Source organism: Meles meles, chromosome 1 (genome assembly GCF_922984935.1).
Source record: "Meles meles chromosome 1, mMelMel3.1 paternal haplotype, whole genome shotgun sequence".
In the NCBI taxonomy this organism is placed as follows: Eukaryota; Metazoa; Chordata; class Mammalia; order Carnivora; family Mustelidae; genus Meles; species Meles meles.
In genome coordinates this window covers 158,473,613-158,490,012 of record NC_060066.1, presented here as the reverse complement: position 1 = coordinate 158,490,012, position 16,400 = coordinate 158,473,613, and the positions used below count along the sequence as shown (strand labels likewise).

The window sequence follows — 16,400 nt, the reverse complement described above, 5'->3', positions numbered from 1 at the left end:
ATCAAATGTTTACACAAAACGTATTATACTATGTATCAATAACAGATGTTCCAGAATGATACTTCTAGATCAACAGAAAGAAAAGTGTTAACAAAACTTCATTACCCTTTTTAAAAATTTAAGGCTATACGTTTTTTAAAATTTTTATCAAACACATCTAAAATTTAAAAATCCAGCATCAAAACATTGCCGATCCACTACCTGAAATCCTCGCTTTGCAGGATCACTGGGAAGATTTTATTACTTCTAGGGATAGCCTTAAAAAGTAAATCTTTTCGGGGCACCTGGGTGGTTCAGTCAGTTAGCCATCTGCCTTATGCTTGGGTCATGATCTCGGGGACCTGGGATCAGGCCTGCATCTGGGCTCCCGGCTCAGTGGGTCTGCTTCTCCCTCTCCCCTTGCCTCTGCCCCTCCCACCACTCATGCTCTCTCTCTCTCTCTCTCTCAAATAAATAAACAAAATCTTTTCTTTTTAAGTAAATCTTTTAAATCATCTGTCGATGAAGGTTTTCTTTTAATTAAAGAATATACAAGGGACGCCTGGGTGGCTCAGTTGGTTAAGCGGCTGCCTTCAGCTCAGGTCATGATCCCAGCGTCCTGGGATCGAGTCCCACATCGGGCTCCGTGCTCGGCGGGGAGCCTGCTTCTCTCTCTGTCTCTGCCTGCCACTTTGTCTGCCTGTGCTCGCTCTCGCTTGGCTCTCTCTCTGACAAATAAATAAACAAAATCTTAAAAAAAAAAAAAGAATATACAAGTTCTTACTATCATCTTACATACAAAAGGTTAGACTTCTGAGTTTAGATATATAAAACAATCCTTATTAAATAATCTTATAAACTCTTTGAATATTAAAAGGATTACAATAATTAATAAATCTTAATAGTTGGAAATTATAAATACTTGATGAAATAATAAAATAAGAAAAAACATAGTTTCAAAAAGCATAAAATTAGTATAGGATTTCCACTAACTCTTAAGTTAAACTACGGAAAATGAAGAAAATATTAATTTTAATATATTGAATCCTAACTCAATTAGCAAATAAAATAATCAGGTAGATTTTGAAAAACTCAAAAAACAAAATTTAAAAATTTTAACTAAATCTGAAATTACATGAGTGAAGTAAGAAAGGAAATATTTACTAACCTTTATTTCCTAACATCACAGCAAGATGTAAAGGAGTGTTTCCTAAAATTAAAGAAAAACTATATTAGTATAAAAACATTGGAAATTTTATTTACAGGTGGTTTTATTTCCTTCAGAAATTTCACTGACAGATTTTAAACAAAAATGATGTGACTGCAAAATGATCTTCCTTATATGGCAAATTCAAAGTGAGAGGACATGCCATGGTTTCTAAACACAATGTATTCTATTCCTCACCCTTCAACGCTCACCAAAAAAAGGATACCCAGTTTGCTTTTGAGGTTTCTTCTCCCAATAGATTTCAAAGACTCCTTTGTTACTAATTTCTCTATCATATCATTCTTTATTCATTCAGCAATTTAAATACCTACTATATACTCATCTTTGGGGACAGATACCAAAAAGACCCAATCCCAGTTCTTAATTTGTTCGGAAGTCTTATATGAAAATAAATGATTGCTATTATTATTTATCGGAAGAGAGTATAGCAAGATAATGGAACACAAAATATAGCTCCTAATTTTGCCTATACAAATAGGATTAACTATTGAAGAGGGACAGACTGGACTGAGTCTTGAAAAATGGGTTAGAAATTTATAGGTAAACAAAGCAACAATGACTAGTATTCCATGTTAAAAACAATACCCCCAAATTAAATTCAAAAGCAAGAATAGTTCATATTTAGGAAGCAAACAAATTTTTATGACTAGTGGCAGTAAAGAGAATAGTAAATAATGAAATTGGAAAGATGAGCAAAAGATAATTTTGATTAGAGGCTATGTTATGAAGTTTGGACTATAGCCTATTAGTTGCTATATAATGATTAATTTCAAAATGATACCCTAAGACACCCCAGTTAGCCTAAAAACATCTTGATTATAAAAGAAAGCAAACCTACAGTAATTTTATTTTTTTAATAACAGAAGATAATTTTTTTAAAGGTTTTATTTATTTGACACAAAGATAGAGAGTACAAGTAGGCAGAGCAGCAGGCAGGAGAGGGAGAAGCAGGCTCTCTGCTGAGCAGAGAGTCCGATGTGGGGCTCGATCCCAGGAACCTGGGATCATGACCTGAGCCAAAGGCAGAGGCTTAACCCACTGAGCCACGCAAGCACCCCAACAGTAGTATTTTAAAATAAAGTTACTGAATAAATTTATGTATACTAATTTTCAGATATTAGCATTTTTACAGAAGGTACCACATGAACAATTTTTGGCAATAAAAGCTGCACACTTACCAAAAAATCATATACAGGATAAAACAAGATTTGACTATGTTTTTAAAAACCTTATATATGATCTACACCACTCTCTTAGCTTGACAAAACTACCAAAATGTTAAACACACACACACAAAATTTTTTGCTCAATACAAGCACAATGGAATACAAATTGTTGGCTGCAAATAAAATTTTTGTGCAAAATTTAGAAGTTTAATAAAGTCATTAAACTTAAATTTTCTCTGTAAATAATTTTACAAAACAAAAACCTGGGCTACAATCAATTTCTTCATCTTACTAATAGAACAACAAAAACAACAAGAAGATTTGGGGACATAATTCACATTATGATTTTCCAAAATAAAATTTCCCTTAGCTACTAGGCAGTTTTCACACCTTAAAACGAATTCCAGTTGAGATATGCAAACTTTGTTAATAATCATACATTGAAACATGTCCCCAGAAAAGAGGTTTTGCTCACAATACTACTTAAGTAAACTTCACTAGGTACCAAGTTATCGGTATAAAACTATTTTCCAAAAAGACAAACTTCAATTTTCCAAATAGCTCAGACTCTGTAGGGAGCTAGGTATCTTCCTTCAGGCTGTTATCTCGTTCTAAAGTTTGTATTTTTATCTTAAAGAGTCAATATTCATTTAGATTTACCTACCATTTTTGTGCTCTAAATTACTTCCTTTATTTCTAAACTTCCATCACAATCATTTTTCATCTATCCAAAACATATCCTTCAAGATTACCTTTTCTGGAGGTTTGATAAGTGATCTCCCTCAGGTTCTTATTTGTAAATGTGTGTTCAACTTCTATCTTGAAGAACACTGTACTGAGTATGTAATTATGGATTTTTTCCCTGCACTATATGTGGTCTTATGGTCTCCTTTTTTGATGAAAAGCTAGCCATAGAACTTTCCACCCCTCCTCTGAAAGTAATGTTGACATTCCTGGCTATATTTATCTTGTTTTATTTCATTTAAATCATCAGCCATTTCGCTTCAATGTGGAGTCCTTTTTTAATTCTGCTTGGGTCAGACTTCTTGAATCTCCAAATCGGTGTCGTTCAACAGTTCTGTAAAACTCTCAGCAAGTATCTCTCCAAATACTGCCTTAGCTCCATTTCCTCTCTTCTTTCTGGGGGTTCAATTTCTAAGATCATGAACTCTGTCTTCTTCAGGATCTAAACCTGTTAGTAAGCCTATTTATTTAGCTTTGAATTTCAGCTTATATCTTCCATTTGAGAATTTCTATTTAGTTCATTTTCAAATACATGATTTCAATTTTTATAATTTCCAGTTCTCCACTAAAATATTCAAACTTTCTCTTATCACCCAAGAATATAAAAAATACTATTATTTAAAACCTCTAATAATAATACAAAAAACAAAGCTCTGATGGGTACCCCCTCCACCCCGGTTCACATTCATGTTGTTCAGTTTCCTTAAAGTGCTGGTCATCTTTAATTATATACTGGATATAGCTTTTAATGAGCTCTCTATATAAAAACTTTGAATCCTAAGCAACAAATCCTCCAGATACTTCCACTTGCTTTTGGCATGTGGCTGGGGGTACTTCATCAACCCACGGACTGACATTTTTTTCTGGCTCTCACAAATGACTCAAAGCTGTGCTCCAGCCTCCATCAGAACTGATTTACCTTTTGTTCACTCGTATTCCTAAGGTGTAGCCCTTCAAGTTACCAGCCCAAACAGCAGTGTTTAAGGGATATCCCACACTTGGTAGGCCCTGATCTCTATCTTTTGTCCTCTTAGACCAGAGAGGCTATAAAAAGTGCTGCTCAGCCTCTTAACTACTTCTTTTGGTTTTGCAAAAGGCAAAATAACCTAAATTGTACAGCTCAAATCTTTGGACTTCCATCTTCTGCCAGATCTTGACCCAGTAATTCTATCTCATTATATCTCCAATACCCTTAAGTTGAATATTTTATTCTTATTTGCTTCAAAGGAAGACTAGTCCTAATCATCTAGTCTATTATTACTATAGGCAGAAATTCTACTTCTATTTTACTTGCTAACTTTTCTCCGTATCTGTAATTCTGTGCCTTCCATTCTTTGGTACTGTTAATGCATAAAGACGAGATAATTTTATTAGCACTAATGATTATAACTTCTATCACAATTACTTTCTCAGTGCTTTTAAATCATTTTTACCTGAAGTTCAATTTTATCAGTAATTAATCTTGCCATTCATATTTTTATATCATTAACTCAACAATAAATTTTCCATTTTTTCCCATCTCCTTTAGATGTGTCTCATAAAAGTCCTTTTCTTCTCTTTTAACAGATGTCATAGTTATTATTTTTGGAAATTTTTTCCCTACTCCTTCCCCTCAATGACAAACCTTATACACTAAGTACATGAACCAGGGAGAACACATGACTCAAACCTAACCAGTTTGATATCCAACTAGAAAAATGTTTCAGGAAATGGCACAACCACCACCTGGGACAAGGTTCTTTTCCAAAAGTTTTTTTCTTTTCTTTCTTTCCTTTTTTCTTTTATTAGAACTCATAGGGAAGACTGTCTTTTACCACTAGAACTACAGTGCTTTAAGATGAGTATGGGACCAAATATTCTCTACAACATAGTTTAGTGGTTCTCAATCAAGGACAATTTTATACCAAGGGAACAACTAGCAATGTCTAGCACATTTTTGGTTATAAAAACTGAGGAAGAGGTGCCTGGGTGGCTCAGTGGGTTAAAGCCTCTGCCTTTGGCTCAGGTCATGATCCCAGAGTCTTGGGATCAAGCCCCACTTCAGGGGCTCTCTCCTCTTCGGGGAGCCTGCTTCCTCCTCTCTCTGCCTGCTTCTCTGCCTACTTGTGATCTCTGTCTATAAAATGAGTGAATAAAATCTTTAAAAAAAAAAAAAAGATTTGAGAGAGAGAGAGAGAGCACATGAGCAGGGGGGAGGGGCAGAGGGAGAGCGAGAGAAAGAAAATCTCCAGCAGACTGCTCTGAGCATGGAACCCAATGTGGGGCTTGATCTAATGACCCTGAGACCATGGCTTGAGCTGAAATCATGAGTCAGATGCTTAACCAACTGAACCACCCAGGCACCCCAATTCCCTATAACAACAAATGAGAAAGTCCACACTTAAATTTCTCCTCATCTCAATTTTTCTCATTAATTTAATTAGTAGTTATCAACCTTTTTCTTACCCTTTATAGAATATGTGCATGTCTTTTAAATTTTGAAGCAAAAGGTTTTTTTGGAAATTAACTCTCAAAATTGTAATCATATTTGCTATGATTATTAGACTTCATGTATGGTATATTTAACTGGTTTCAATGTTCATTATCAACCCTTTTCTGATACAACTTCTCTTTTATTGTATTAGTCATGAAATTCATCTCTTATGAGCTGGGATATTTCTTTGAATAATACTTTTCGGGAATGACAGCATGGTGGTTACTCTATTTTCTAGAACATTGTTGTTTCCACAAATGAATACCTGCCTAGAAAGAATTCTACAGTTGGAAGATATTAATAGCAAGTATGTTTTAATACTGGAGAGGTCTGAGGCCAAATTAATATTCATATGTTCAACAGCAATCTATGTTCTTTACTTGTATATGTATAGAATTCTACATTAAATTTCAGAATACCACCAAAATATGAAGAATCTCTTTTCATTAACTTTCCCTGGAACACAGTATGAGCTCTGATTTTGGAGTCTGAACCAATTTTAGATCAAAAATGTTTTCTTCCTTACTTATAGCTTTGAGTAGTGCTTCTGATTCATTTATTCTATTTTATTCTCTGGAAATACATACTACTCATAACATGAAATCTACTATTTATCCCTCATTCTTTAAATTTTTTTCCTTTTCCTCTAGTCTTTGTTTTCAAATTGATTTTTTACATCTATCATTCAATTTTCTATACTGTCAAGACTTTATTTAACAGTATCTTCAGGATATTTATAATGACACATCTTTTATAATGAATATTTTTCAAAGACCATCAAATGACTTTTTTTCTGCTCATCCATCCTGAAATGAAGATTTGTTCAAATCTAGTATGGGAAAGGACAATCAGACTGCCCCCACTTTCCTCTCAATTTGTTCAAAAAATGAACAGCGGAAACCCCTTCTAAACTCTGAAGCTAAAAGAACAAGCTGATATTTAAGCATTTTCCTCTGAGACTCTATTCTAATACCCTAGATTAAAAAAAAAAAAAATCAAATAGTTGAGAGACAGTTGCTGCATGGGAATCAAAGAGAAGGAAAATGGTGCAAGACATACTCCTAAAACTATAAAACAGCATTGAAAGAAATTAAATAATACCTGAATAAATGGAAAGACATCCTGAGTTCATGGATTAAACATTGGTAAGATGACATAATGGTCTATAATTTCAAAATGATCTCCAAAAAATCCCACCTGGCTTTTTTGAAGAAAATAACAAGTTGAGCCTAAAATTCGTATAAAAATTCAAAGTACCCAGATAATCTAAATTGAAAAAGAACTTCAGAGTGGGAAGATTTACAGAACCCAATTTCAAAACTTAGTACAAAACCACAGTAATCAACATAGTATAGAGACAGATCTTTATAAAGACAGGTCTGTCTTGTGTAAAGACAGATCTATATATTAATGGATCAATCATTTTACACACAAAAATTAATTCAATATAAACCATGGACCTAAATGTCTGAGCTAAAACTATAAAACTCTTGGGGGAAAAAAAAGTGAGGAAATCTTTGTGACCTTGGATTAGGTAACAATTTCTCAGATACACCAAAAACACAGCACAAAAGCACGAAAGCAAAAATAAACTGACCTTCATCAAAATTAAAATGTGCTGCAAAGAATGGCGTAATGAAAGTGAAAAGACAACTTGGAGAGGAAAATATTTTGCAAATTATGTGTGTGATAATATCCAGAATATATAAAGAACTCTCACAACAAAATAATATTAAAAATCCCAATTTTAAAATAGGAAAGGATCTGAATAGCTTCTTCTCTAAAAAAGATAAACAAATGGCCAATAAGTACATGAAAAGATGCTCGAAATCATTAGCTATTAGGAAATACACAAGTCAAGACCACAGTGAGATATCACTTCATATTCACTAGGATAGCTATAATTAAAAAGAACACAAGTGTTGGGAAAGAAGAGAAGAGAAATAACCTCATATAAAGTAAAATACTGTAGCCACTTTGGAAAAGAATGTGGCAGTCCTCAAAATGGTAAACACAGAGTTGCCACACAATCCAACAGAAGGTATATAGTATATACCCCAAAAAATAAAACGTCCACACAAAAACTTACATACAAATGTTCATAGCAGCATTATTCATAATACCAAAAAGTAGAAATAACTCAAATGTCCATTAATTGGTGAATATATAAATAAAATGTGGTACATCTATGCAATGAAATATTATTTGGCAATAGAAAGGAATGAAATTCTGATATATATTACAACAGGGATGAACCTTGAAAAGAATGTGCTAAGTGAAAGAAGCCAGTCATAAAGACTACATATTGTTTTATCTCACTTACATGAAATGTCTAGAATAATCAGATCTATAGAGAAAGTAGATTAGTGGCTATCTAGGGTTGAGGGAAATGGTGCGAGGGATTAGAAGTGAAAGGTAAAGGGTACAGGATTTCTGTTAAAATTGTGTTGATGGTTACACAACTTTGAATACACCAAAAGTCATTTAACTGTACAGTTTAAATGGATCAAGTATATGGTATATGAATTATATCACAATAAAGCTATTTAAAATAAATAAATGGAAGATAAGTGAGGGATAAGTAAAGTTGCTAGAATTGCAGCAAATATTTACTCATACTCCTAATGATTTCTTCCTTACAAAAGCCTTTGTACTGGACATCTTATTTCACCTTAATCATCACCACTCAGGTAGCGGCATCTGGGTCTCTCAGTCAGAAGAGCATCTGACTCTTGATCTCAGGGTTGTGAGTTCAAGCCCCATACTGGGTATAGAGATTACTAAAAAAAAAAAAAAAAAAAAAAATTTTAATCTAAAAAATCATCAGCCAGGTTAGTCTAGCTGTGGACTAAAAAGACTTTCTTGCCCACTTGCTTGTTTGGTATGAATTTTTCTATTCAATAAAATACTAGAAATAGCTTAATTTCTTTTCCTACTGCTATAATCCTAAGGACAGCAATAAATGAAGGCAAAAGGAAGGGGTAGGCTTGCTGTAGGGCACAAACTTGCTCCTGCCATCTGTTTCCCATATATCTTTTAGAGAGAGAGAGAGGGTGAAAGGGATGGGGAGGGGCAGAGGGAGAGAGAGAATCCCAAGCAGGCTCCATGCCCAGTACAGAGCCTGATATGAGGCTTGAACCCATCACCCTGAGATCATAACCCAGGCTGAAACCAAGAGTCTGATACCCAACCACTCAACCACCCAGGCACCCATCTGTTTCCCATATCAGGCACATTCTCATCCTCCAATTCAGGGACATGACATAAATAAGATTTAACAAAATGTAACCACTTGCTGATTGTTTATCCATGGCTGATGGCTGCTTTCATGCAACAGATGGTACAACCTGTAAGCTTAGCCTATATTTACTATCTTGCCCTTTTAAAAAAAAAAATTTTTTTAATTGAAGTATAATTGACACATAATGTTACATTAGTTTCAGGTGCATAACACAGTGATTCAATAACTCTGTAACTATCTTGCTCTTTTATTATGTTCATAGACCCATGCTATAATCAGTAAGGGTTTCATGTTATACTGCATTGTTTCCAGGATAGAACACCTGTCAGTCAATAATATAACTTCTATATATAACCACATATTACTATTATTAAAATCTTCTCTCATAATCTAGTTTACTTGATTCTAGAGTTATTATTGTGTTTTAATATAAAATTGAAAGAGAAGTTCGAAGGTTCTGTTATCTTTCCAAAATTTTACCTGGAGGTAAAATCCATTCACTCTCAATAAATACTTACTGAGCATTCTATGTTCTAGGCATAGTGCTAGATATTAAAGATTCAACCATTAAGAAGCTAGAAATAATCCTTGTTCTCACGGAGCTTATAGTCACAAAAGAGAAAAAAAACAAAATGCAACAAAATAGACTGATAGGTATTCAGAAAAATAACAAAAAGCTAAGACCAAAAATAATAATGAAAGACATAACCTAATTCTTCAGGCAGGAAAATCCCTCCATGCGGTAATTTTTAAAATGAGCTCTTAAAGAGGAATAGGAACTAAGAAATCAAAGAATGAGAAGAAAGGCATCACAGTCAGAGAACAGAAATAACCTGACAGATTCAAGGAACTGAAAGAAAACAAGTATGGCCAGAACATAGAAAAAAAGAGATTTGTGTAAGATTATATCAGAGAAGCAGGCAAGGGTCAGATCATGCAGGGCTCCATAATTATGGTAAGAAATATGAACTTAGGGACACCTGGGTGGCTCAGTTAAGTGTCTGTCTTTGGCTCAGGTCATGGTCCCAGGGTCCTGGGAATTCTTGCTCAGCGGAAAGTCTGCTTCTCCCTCTGCCTACAGGCCTCCCTGCTTATACATACTCTCTCTGTGTCAAATAAATAAATAAAATATTTTTAAAAATAAAGAAATATGAACTTACTTTTAAGTGGAGAAAGCATCTAAACAGGGACATGACATTATACAAACTACATTTCAAGATCACCCTTATCACCATATACAGAATGGAATGGAAGGGCACACAGAGAAATTAGATACGAGTTGGTGCAGTATTCCAGGGAAAAGACAATAAAAACTGGTCTCAAAGTGGCAGTGGAGACCAATCAGTGGAGACAGAAAGTAGGGTGTTCGAAATAACCTGTTAGTTAGATATGTATGGTCAGGAGAAGGAGGTAAGACAAATGATCCCAATGACTGAGGCCTGAGCAAACAGATAATTAATAATATGATTTAACAAATGACTAGGTGGCCAGGTGGGAGAGGATAAGGTAGAAAATAATAACATTTTAGGGGCGCCTGGGTGGCTCAGTGGATTAAGCCGCTGCCTTCGGCTCAGGTCATGATCTCAGGGTCCTGGGATCGAGCCCCGCGTCGGGCTCTCTGCTCTGCAGGGAGCCTGCTTCCTCCTCTCTCTCTGCCTGCCTCTCTGCCTACTTGTGACCTTTGTCTGTCAAATAAATAAATAAAATCTTAAAAAAAAAAAAAATTTGAAAATAATAACATTTTAAACAAGCAAATTTTGAAATATCTGAGATTCCCAAGTGGAGATGATTATAAAATCTGGGAACTCCAGGTAGAAGTCCAGATTGAGATATAAATTTGACATTAAAAAAAAAAAGTCATTTAAAACCAAACATATAAGTTTGTGAATACCCATTTTTTTTCCTTAATACTAGAAAAGGTAATATAGTTACCCTTCTTCATTTCTCTATCTTCCAGGAGAAAAGGAAAAAAGACCATGTTCTAAATGGTGACAATGGTGACAAGAAGAAAACAAGGAACTGATAACATCAGTTGCTGTCAAGAAGGATAACTGAGTGGGTAAAGATGAGTGGGAGTGAACTTTCTTTTAAAGGGGGACCAGAACTCAGGACCCTAAGATAAGATCTGAGCTGAGATCAACAGTTGGAAGCTTAACCAATGAGCCACCCAGGAGCACCAGGAAGGAAACTATTTTTATAATGTATCTTTTATGCCGTTTTATAATTTTGTAGCATTTGAATGTAGTAACTTTTGAAAAAATTACACACATTAAGGAGAATCCACCAAAGTCTAGATAGAGTACCTAGGTAAAGAAAGCAGGCCTTTATACACCTAAATTATTACTGTTTTCTTAAACCCTCAAGGAATATAGAGATGCAAGGGTGGGGCGCCTGGGTGGTTCAGTCAGTTAAGGGTCTGACTCTTGATTTCAGCTCAGGTCATTATCTCAGGGTTGTGAGATCAAGCCCCAAGTCAGGCTCTGTGCTCAGTGTGGAGTCTGCTTCAGATTCTCTCTCCCCCTCTCCCTCTGCCCCTAACCCCCTCTAAAAAACTAAAATTTGGAAAGAAAAAAAAAGGGGGGGGGGGTAAAATCATCAGTACTCACTGAAGTAACAAACTAAAATTACTGTAACAAGTCAAAATTAATCATATTTTCAAAAGATTTATGAACTAGAAATGACTTTGCATTCAATCATCCAATCCCTCTTACTTTACAGGTAAATACATAATCAGAAATACACATATAATTAAGTATATCAAATATCATGCTTTGATTTCAATATTTTAAATGCAAATCATCATTATTTTCTTCATCCTCATCCTCTTCCTCCTCTAGCCAACACTGTAGTTACTTCACTAGCCAAATATACCATGAAACTAAGTGCTCAAATGTCCCAGTTAAACCTCTTATACTATTCCCTCAGCTTTCTAAAACCTCAACCTGCTGCTTCAGCTAACTTGTTACATAAAAGATACTAAAAACTTAAAATAACCTTCTGCCAACTTTCCACAATGTAGCTGTTAAATCTGAAATCAGATGCCTTGGTTCTAATTTGGTAAATAAACTGAATTCTGTTCTGTCAAATGAATAAAAACTATTCCAGTAACATTAAGACCACTGCAGTGCTTAAGTACGCAAATTGCCAACCAAAAGGCTAGGCATTAAAAGGGCATCCATTATATGTGCCCAGCACTATGCTATATACCTTATAAACCTTATCTTAGCCCAATACCCTGTGAGACAAATATTATTCCTACTTCACTAAGAAAAATAAAGCTAACACTAGTTAGGTAATTTCCTAAAATTATATATCTAGGAATGTGTGAGTCATGACTCTAAAATCTGTATGCTTTTTACCAGACCAATAGTTTTCAAACTTTTTGGTCTCAAGACCCGTTTTATACTCTTAATAATTATTAAACAACTTTTATATGGATTATTTATATCGACAAATCTATTGATATTTATAATAGTAATTAAAATTAAATGTTATAAAACTTTAACTTTACATTTACAATAACTCCATTACATATCAATATAAATTTTTTGAAAAATAATTGTTTTCTAAAATAAAAATAAATGATAAGAGTATGCTATTTTAAACTCTTAAAAAATTAAAATAAATCGCTTTAATGTCTGACTTAATAGCTAGATTTTTATAATTATTTCTGCACTGAATTGTGTAAATTTTGCTTTGGTTTGAAGTATATAAAGAAAATCTAGATACAGAAGATACGCAGTTGAAAAAAAGAAGAGTGGGGTGCCTGGGTGGCTCAGTGGGTTAAAGCCTCTGCCTTCAGCTCAGGTCCTGGTTCCAGAGTCCTGGTTCCAGAGTCCCGGTTCCAGAGTCCTGGGATCAAGCCCCACATGTGGCTCTCTGCTCAGCCGGGAGCCTGCTTTACCCCACCCCACCCCCTCTCTGCCTGCCTCTGCCTACTTGTGAACTCTGTCTGTCAAATAAATAATATCTTTTAAAAGAAAGAAAGAAGACTATTTTTTATAGACTTCTTAAATAATTATAGATGTTCTTTGCTACTACACCAGAACTCAGAAAGTGGTGATTTCTTTTTTTTTTTTTTTAAGATTGTATTTATTTATTTGGCAGACAGAGATCACAAGTAGGCAGAGAGGCAGGAGGTGGGGTGGGGGGGGAGAAGCAGGCTCCCCGCTGAGCAGAGAGCCCGATGTGGGGCTCAATCCCAGGACCCTGGGATCATGACCCCAGCCAAAGGCAGAGGCTTTAACCCACTGAACCACCCAGGCGCCCCAGTAAGTGGTGATTTCTTAAAGGTTAGCAGCAATGTGAAATCTAAAACCCTATCAATAAACTTTTTCTATTGAGTTATACTGAAATGCACTGGTTTCTCTTGTACTTTAAATGGATCTTTTACTGATGCATGATTTTGAAATGCCACATACTGATCATTTGAAAAATATAAGTTGACTGAGTTATACTGATCTTCCAAATGTCAACACATTTCACTATACCAAAACAACAACAACAACAACAACAAAATCCAAAAAACAAAAACCACACATTTGGTAATATCACCAATCTGACCAGAGAAGTCTTTAAATATTGGGAAGCTGTCAAATTTAGTGAGAGAAGCTCTCAACCTTAGTGTGACAAAGACGAATTTCCCAAATGTTAATTTTTGATTCAAAGCTTGAATTTTTTAATTGGCAATAAATACTACCAATTATTTTCTGTGAAGTCACAGGCTTCTTCATTCTCTTTCCAGAAAATTTCTGCCAAGTATCCAAATTGGAATAACCATAGTTTACCTATAAGCTGTTTTTTCAAGTAAAAATGGTGTTCCATGACAAAAGCTGCTAGTGTAGCTTACAACTCAAACAACTATACAAATGTTTTCCCTTTAGTATGCAAAAGAAGATCATGCAAAATCTACATTATGTCACAAAGAATATCAAAACGATAAGTACTTGAGATTAAGACTTAATAAAATTAATCATTTCTACAACTTCATCAAAGACATTATATGAAACTGGCTTTTTCCTTTTACTACAAGTATGTGGCAGTAAATAAGCAAGTAATCCTAGTAGTTTGGGAGACTCGTACTCAGGTTGCAACAATTTTACTCACCACTACTTTTGTACCATCAGCAAAAATGTCAGCATAGTGAAAAAGGCAAGCAATGACTTTATATTATTACAAAAATAGTTTTGATTTCACCTACCCCTTAACTAGGGAGAAAACAGGACATTCTAAGTACTAGAACCAACATAGCCCCAGCTTCTGCAGACACCTTCAAGTCCCATCCAAGCAAGCGGTAAAAAGGGAGAGTTTTTGTATTTTCTCTCATAAACAGTATTATACTATTAAAACCCACATACATACATATTATATCCATCATAAACTCCTAACCAGCTCTACCTTCTCATTATTTTCAAAGCTACCCCCACTTTTACAGCATGTTAAACTGACATTTGCCCATCCAAGTTTCTGCTTCACATAGCAGCCAGACTGAGTCTTCTAAAATCAGATCGTTATTACTCCTCTGCTCAAAATCCTCACTTTCTATTTTCCTCAAAGTCAAAGCCTAAATCCTTAAAAATGGTCTACAAAAGTTCCACATGCTTATACCCACAGCTACCTCTCAAATCTCCTATCTCCTACCACTCTTCCCCTTGAACCAGCCAAACGACCTTCCCTCTGACCCTTGAACATGATACATTTACATTTGTTATTCCCTGTCTGAAACTCTGTTCTGCCAGGTATCTGCTCCTTAATTTTCTTTAGGTAACTAAACTTCTCTTATTCCTGATGTCTTCCCTGACCCTGACCTCACTGAAATACTTAGCACTTCCCCTCCCCTGTACACCCAGCACTCTCACTCTCCTTACCCTGCTTTATTTCACTCCATGATATTTATCATTATCAGTCATATCAAATATTTATTAGCATATTATTTATCTTCCCCCATTAGAATGTAAGCTCCATGAGAGCAGGGACTTCAGCCGCTTTGTTCACTGCTATAATCCCAGCACCTAAAACACTGTCACATATTAGGAGTTCAGTATGTATCTGTTAAATGAAGGAATGGATGAATAAAGAAAAGAAAAATATATATAAAGAACCATTAGAGTAGTGTTAAAATCTGTTTTAACTCTCCAAAAAGCATTCCATCCCAGAATAATGCAGGTCTCCACATGATTCTTTATGAAAGTCAACCAAAGGATATATATGCTGAAGAGGATATTCAACACAGCATAGGTGGTTTTATAGAATTCAGTATAGTGCTGAGTAAGAGAACACATGTGTTAACATGCCTGATAAATATCTACAGTCAAGAATCCAAATACACTAAACCAAGTTATACCAGCAGATTAAAGATGACTTGTAAGAGAGTCAAATAAACCTAACTCTTCAGTACTCTGACAGGCAGTATAAATTCAAGTACGAGATAAAACTTTACCTGAAGTACTATCTAAACCTCAAGAACAAAAATGTCTTCTGTCGAAAAGCACTTAACACCACAAGTGAGAGTAAGATATTGGTATCAATGGATATTACTATTATATTAGCCTTTGAAAATAGTTTTAAGTGCAGTCTCCCAATTGAGACTATAATGCCCCACAAGGAAGATATTATTATATCTATCTACTTCAGTGCTTAAGTAAATAGTATAATTTCATAAAAGCTAGTTCGTAGAGAAGTATAGTCTCAAAGCTAGATCTAATTCCAAATACAGAGACAGCTTTCTAGTTTTGCAGATAATCTCTGGGATTTCAACAAGAGTAACAGGCTCAAAAACAGATGAAGTTCAACTAAGCCACAAAGTTAAACCTCATATATCCTGGCAACAAACACCATTCATAATTTTCAGACAGGAAAAAGACCTTTTCTCTTTTTCCTACCCCATTTTACATGCTTCAGTATTGCTCTAAAACTGATCTTCCATCTATCCCCCAGTGAAATAAATAGTACGTGAACAGGAACATATTTGTCTGCCTAGCTCCCAGTCAATTTTTGAGGAATTATGCTCATTTTCTGGAACCCAAAGCATCCTATTACACTATACTCTGCATTAGATTTCTATGACTCAAGAATGACATTAACTAGGGAAAGACTGTCTCGAATTCTGTTATTCCAGGAGTCCTCCAGAATTCTCCTGCCTTATGGAGATCAATAACTGCTCATTCCTGCTTCCTTTTTTGCCAAAGTTGAAAGGTCAGAATTACTGCTCCTATTACAGCTCAGTACAGGAAAGGAGAGATTCCCCAGTGCAGGAAAGAGGATTCCCCCCACCTTCTTAAGAGGTAGCTCTGCAGATGTGTTGACATCACAATTCTAAGTGTGAAGTCACATTCTAATACTTACATGATGCCATCAGGAAACATGTCCACTTAACCCAAGAACATGCACATGCTAGGAGATGCATATGGAAGAAGAGATGAGAGGAAGGTCATATTCACGTTGTCATAAAGATCAACTGAATCAACCCTGATAGGTCAGTGAAGTGACAGATTTCACTGCCAAACCACCCTCATTCCAAGTGAGGGTGCAGGACACTTTAATGGATTATCTTACACCCCAGAAACTACT

The 16,400-nt window shown here is 35.1% G+C and overlaps 1 protein-coding gene across 2 annotated transcripts in view; it reads right to left on the bottom strand.

The window, feature by feature from the left end:
• The window catches only part of ANKRD13C (ankyrin repeat domain 13C), a 105,736-nt gene that overhangs the window by 81,767 nt on the left and 7,569 nt on the right, over positions 1-16,400 (bottom strand). For both annotated transcript variants that reach the window (XM_046027533.1, XM_046027544.1), the window contains exon 2: positions 1,148-1,189. In XM_046027533.1, the coding sequence (XP_045883489.1) occupies positions 1,148-1,189 (42 nt within the window). The remainder of the gene's footprint in view (positions 1-1,147; positions 1,190-16,400) is intronic.